Source organism: Drosophila sechellia, chromosome 2R (genome assembly GCF_004382195.2).
Source record: "Drosophila sechellia strain sech25 chromosome 2R, ASM438219v1, whole genome shotgun sequence".
In the NCBI taxonomy this organism is placed as follows: domain Eukaryota; kingdom Metazoa; phylum Arthropoda; class Insecta; order Diptera; family Drosophilidae; genus Drosophila; species Drosophila sechellia.
In genome coordinates this window covers 13454134-13460133 of record NC_045950.1, presented here as the reverse complement: position 1 = coordinate 13460133, position 6000 = coordinate 13454134, and the positions used below count along the sequence as shown (strand labels likewise).

Sequence of the window (6000 nt, the reverse complement as noted above, 5' to 3'; positions counted from 1 at the left end):
TATATATTCATACGTGTACAGACATATATATATGTAGTATATATACATATATGGTGTATATATGTACGTATGCTTTTGTATATAATAAGTAGTTTCCATTCTGCAATTTATTGTAATTCTTATTATGTGTGTTCCAAATACGTTCTTGAGTGTATAAAAAACAAGTCACAAAACGTCATTAAAACAGCGGCAAACTGTAAACGAACAGTTAATCGGAAATAAGTCTGGATTCGTAAATGTCGCATATAGTGGGTATGTTTCTATATACATATATAGTGCTTACAAATCGTTTGCATAGGAAGATTTAATACGGTACAATTTCGATTTCTGCGTGAGCTGAGTGGTATTCCTCATTAAATGTTGTTTAGAGTTCTTTGTGTTCATTTGCTAGAGAATTCAGCTAAATAAGTTGTTATTAATAGACTTTAAAAAAGTCTCCGTCTTTGTTTGTTGTTGCAAAAAATGCTTATTCCTTTAAATTTGATTAAATTTCTTGTTGTTTACCTCATATCGATTTTGTTTATCAGTGTTGTTTTTGATGCTTCCATTGTATATAAAAAATATGGTTTCTCTTGCTGTAGTTCTGCTGATTTATCTTGATCGTTATTATAAAATGTAAAAAAGGATTATGGTTTCTGTACTCTGTTTTCTTTATCTGACCTCTGCTAACCATTCTTCTTAATAAAATCTCCGTATCGTTTGCCTCTCGCTTGTAGTAAATCGTTGTTGCAAAAATAGGACGTGACTGTACTTTTTTCATCTTCGTTTTCGTTATCGTTATCATTATCGTTATTATTATTGTTATTGTTAAGTGTTTATTATTAGTTGTTCTTGCTGCTTATCTATGGCCTATGTAGATTCTGTTTTTGATTAATTTTGACTATTTGCCATGGAGAACGGTTTGTCAGGCTTCACCTTAGCTAATATTAACACTCCTCACTATATGTTTATCCACTTTAATGTACCTTTATCTTTATTCTCTTTTATTTGTATTTTTATTTGCATTGAAATATGGAACACTAGAGTTTAAAATAGTTTGTAACTAATTTTAATGCAACTGCGCTCTCCTCCAAAGTTCTTTCTCTTGTAATATTAATTTCAATTTTTAATTGCTAATTTTCTTTAGTTTCTTTTTGCATTTAACAACACTCGTATTATTCTTCTCTTCTGTTTTGGTTTTGCAATATTGTAGAGTCTTCACTCAATGTTTTCCCTCTAATGCATGTCACTTGATGTGTAAATGAGATGCTTACACGTTTAAGTCTTGCTATACGTACGAAAAAGTTCTGTAGAGTTTACCTTTCTCTTTTCCCCCAAAAGTACTTTCGGTTCTTATTTTTGTAAATAGTTCGTATCAACCTTTAATTTTCATCAAAAACTTCCATTACTGCTTTGTGTCTTATGTTTGTGTTTCGTAGAATGTGATTGTTTGAAGTTTTATTTACTAGCATAGACCTCTGCATTTGCTTTTTGATTTCTTCCAATTTAGCTTGGAGTCTCGTGTAGAGCATCGCTTGGGGAGTATTCATGATTGGTATACGTATTGTGTTGCTTAGGTTTTGAGGAGTATGCAATATAAGTATCTAGGTGAATTGGACTTGACAAAAACGAGTATTCAATGGATAAAAGTAGGTGATAAACTTTTAATAAATAAAAAACCCTATACGATGTGTTTCTTGGGCCTCCTGGTTTTTGAAAACATTAATTAAGGTGCTTAAAATAATGCTGCACTTTGTAAAATAAACATTTTACTTCCTATGGCTAACAGGATAATATTTGAAAATTATGTTATTTAAAAGAGCTCAAAGAACTCTTTAGTTTAAAAAATTTGTCACTTTTGGGCGCCATAACTAATGTTTTCAAATCTATAGGGACTTCGCAGGAAACACATCCCTATGACCTAATATACGTCTCTGGTAAAATAAACAGAGCTGCCCCCTGTGGCAGATATGAAAACCCCTTCTTCTAGATGCATGTCGATGGAGACGCCACTGTTTCCGGCGCCACCGTTATCGTGGTGGCCGGAATGGCCGCCACGGTAGTGGCCACCACCTGGCCCATCTGCGTCTGATAGTGGTGACCCACAAAGGCGTGCTGCTGCGCCTGCGGTGGCGGTGCCTGGGTGGTGTACTTCAGCAGATGTTGCTGCGGAGCAGCCTGCAGCGAGATGAACGGCGTCGCCTGGATCGGGATGCAGTTGGAGTTATAGTCGCTGCTGAGCACCAGGGTGGGCGTGGCGTCGGTATAATAGGCGGGGGCCTTTAGAAAGGTCGCCGTGGCCGCCGGACCCTGATACTGTTGTTGGGGCGTGGGCATGGTGGCCGTCGAGGTGGTGGACAGCGTGGTGGCCGACGAGAGGGTGGGCGAGGTGGCTATCGAGCAGGAGGATGAAGAGGAGGCCGACGAGGGGGAGTAGGGCGAGCTGCAGTGGTAGGTGATGTGTGTTTGCTGCTGCGCGTGTTGCTGATGCTGCAGATGCTGCTGATGTTGCTGCTGCTGTTGCTGATGCTGCTGCTGCTGTTGATACATGTTGCTGGCGTGTGCTGCCTGCTTGCTGCCATTGCTGTGGTAGTAGTTGTTATTGCTGCTGTTGCTGTGGTAGCTGAACTGTTGCTGCTGCTGCTGCGGCTGTTGCTGTTGCTGCTGCGGCTCGATGATTATCAAGTTGCTGGTGCCGTTGTAGCCGGCTGCTGTTGCTGCTGCTGCTGCTGCCGCCGCCGCCGGATTGGCAGTTGTTGTGGCCACCGGCACAGCTGGCTGCTGATCACTGGGACTGGTGATCATGGCCGCCATGATGTTGGCCGGCGGCAGGACAATCGGTATGTGGTAGTATTTACACTGCTTGCGGCGGCATTGGCTGTTGGCATGATCGCGGCAGACAGCAACACGTTGATCAATCACCTCGACCTTGTCATCTGGGAGATCGAATCGGATCGGATCGGATCGGTTTGGAAAGCGGGGATAGAAAGAAAGAGCGGGGCGTTAGTAAATCGGATTTTTGGCGGTGAGCTAGTAAGTTTGGTTTGGCATTAGAAAACAGTGAAAGCTTTTCCAAAAATTTGTTCAAGTTTTTCGGTAATACAAAAGTGATCTTAAACTGCAGCTGACTTTCACACAATTACATTAGAGATCTTATGAAAGTGAGTGGTGAAGACTTTGCTTCAGATTTAGCTGCCCGAAAACAGAACCTCTTGCACTCGGCTCGAAAACGTTCTTTACAATATTTCATACTTCTGTGTATCTTTGTATGTGTAATTATCTTGACAGAAAGCCAAACTTAAAACTTTAGACAATAAATTATCACGAAAAGAGTCGACCATTTTTACGAAAACAAAAATTCGCAGCCAATTCATCATAACTAAATGGAATTACTTGTGGTGTCTTCCTAACTACAACTTAGGATAAAATCGGAAATTATCTCAACAGTGTCTAGGAAAAGGTAGCACTAAAAGCGTTTAGATATAGATTTCGACTAAACCAAAGATTGGGAAACGTAAGGAAAGGAAGGGAACATATAGAAAGATAATGTGAACTGAAGAAAAGGAAGAAACTTAGGCACATGCACTTACCTTCAGTTAAATGAACGAATCTACAATTTAACCGACTGCACATAGATCTATTAAAATCTTGGCACACCGGGAGGGTGTCCAGTAACTATATTGGGCATGAAAGTTGGTTGGTTGTGTTTTAGACATAGTTTTTGTATTGTTTTGGATATGGCAGGATGCAAACGGAAACCAATTCAGAAAATCAAAAGGAGTTTTTGGATTTGTTGTGTGATTCGTGTTTTTTTTTTCGGTTTTTTGATTTGAAGGGTTTTTTTTTTATTTATCATCGGTTTTCAGTTTCGAAAAAAAGAGAAGAGCAGAAAAAAGAAAAGAAAAAGAGCACAAATTAGTTATATTTTATAATATTGAAATGGTTCACTAGAATGGTTAATGGTTGGTTAGAATAAATACGGTTTTCGGTTTTACAATTGCTTGATGTTGGTGGAGTTCCAGATGTTAGTCGTAGTTAATACAGCTAACTATATAAGTAGGTATAGGTATGTCTCGAACGTTCTTATCGGTTTCACATGATACATTTAATATAGATACTCGTATGTTAAGCTAGTTTCTCTTCGACTTAAACAATCTAAAAAGGCGGAGAAGTGAAATCATAAGATGGCTTTGCAAATGAATCGTAAGGTTACTGAATTTCTATAATCACAGTGTGTTCCTCGAAATTGTAATTTTCCAGTCTTGTTTACTTCACTTGATTGGGATACTGCGGGGGATATACATTGTGTGTGTGTGTGTGTGTGTAACTTAAACACCGTGGTAGAAGCAGCAAGTATTCGATCAACAGAAACTGGGCCAAGAAAAGCTAATAAAGCTTCGAACGCGAAGCGCCTCAAAAGAGCAGCTATCTGAAGATGAACTCACTCATATGTATGTGACTTTTGGGGAAGTCAAAAATGCTCTGACCTCTGATCTCTGATCTGATCAGTCTGATTGATTGATTATCTTTCTTAGGTTCTATTGGGGCGGTACTAGGCGGTAACAATTACATATCCTAATAGGCGGCACTAGAAATATAAGAAAAGAGAAGAGAGAAGAGAAAGAGAGATCGTAAAGGTTGGGGTTAGTGTCTTTACCATCATATCGAGGCCTCATTTTTTGTCGTGGCCCTACGAGTGCGACACAGAAACCAAAGATTGGGGGGTGGGAAAATCAAAAGCTGCCAAGCTAAACTCAAAGTTAAAGCCACCAAGCTTATTCGATCCTTGCCGCTCAAGTCTGAAGCCAAACTTAAGCACACGAAAAGCTGAAGCTAAGGCAAAAGCTAAGGCTAAGCACACTGATATCGGCCACGAAGCTCGCCAGGATAAAGAAACGAGGATTTAAAGGGAATACGACCTCTGCATACCTAATTATGTAAAAGGTGCCGTTCACTAGCATCGGACACTGAGTGTACATGAGGCCCCTCTCCGGTTGGGCTACGATATCGAAATATATATAGAGAATACACAGTTTTATATAACATCATATAACATCTCTGCTGGGTGGGTATTTGTGTGTGTGAATGGCGTGAGTGTGGTGGTTGTGAGTGTGTGTTTGTGTGCTTGCGGGTGGTTGGGTGTTTGGTGAACAAACAACTGCTAACAGCTATGACACCCCGAGGTGTGTCCAGCTCATGTCTCACGGCATATTCAGTTCATATTATGGCCCGAAGCTACTGACATCACCAAGTCAACGTCATCGCCGCGCCTTTGGCCCTGTTTTTTTGTTTGTTTGTTTGCCTGTTTGATTGTTGATTCTTGTCTGAGGAGCGGCAGCGCATTTAATTTGATTAACTGAACTGTGGGCCCGCCCACACAACAGGTCCTTCCAAACCCTGGGACCAACACACAATTTTACAAGGGACAAACAGATGTCTCAGCGAATACTTGCTGCTCTCTGGTAGTGTTTTATTTCCATTTCGGGGACAATTAAAAGGGTCAAAAGAATAAACTTAGCATAGGGAAAAATGGGCAAGCGATCATGCAGGAAGGCTTCGGTGTGGCGCCGATAGCCAGGGCTGACTGTACCTGGCCACTGGCATCCGTGTAGATGACACAGGAAGCGTTCAAGGGTATTTTCGGAATCGCTATATATATGAGGCCATATTTATTTGGCCAAAAAGCCGAAAAAGCATGCCTCAAATCAAATATGCGTTATGATAGAGAGAAAGAGAAATATTATTATAGACATATGTGTGTGTGTGGGTGAGTGTGAGTTGGTGTGATAACAAAAGATGGGGAATATGTGTGAACACAAAAATACACATAATAGTTGTTTTTTTAATTTCGGGTTTTGTTGATTTTCCATGCAGCGTTTGTTTTTTCGATCCAAATCCGTGCGTGATTGTTGTTATTCATAAATTAAATAGATATAAACATTTGGTTTCGTTTTTGTTTGAGTTGCATGCAAATGGTGAGAACATTGTTGTCATTTTATTTTGATTTAATATATCATTGTT

The 6000-nt window shown here is 40.0% G+C and overlaps 1 protein-coding gene across 5 annotated transcripts in view; it reads right to left on the bottom strand.

The window, feature by feature from the left end:
* Window positions 1–780: 780 nt before the first annotated feature.
* The window catches only part of LOC6609578 (muscleblind-like protein 2), a 155441-nt gene continuing 150221 nt past the window's right edge, over window positions 781–6000 (bottom strand). For 2 of the 5 annotated variants that reach the window (XM_032715266.1, XM_032715267.1), the window contains 3 exons: window positions 5570–5628; window positions 3570–3654; window positions 781–2915 (listed from right to left, as the gene is read on the bottom strand). In XM_032715266.1, coding sequence (XP_032571157.1) covers window positions 1966–2915; window positions 3570–3654; window positions 5570–5628 — 1094 coding nt within the window. In that variant the 3' untranslated portion in view covers window positions 781–1965. The remainder of the gene's footprint in view (window positions 2916–3569; window positions 3655–5569; window positions 5629–6000) is intronic. The other 3 variants (XM_032715265.1, XM_032715268.1, XR_004361368.1) reach the window with 2 other exon arrangements.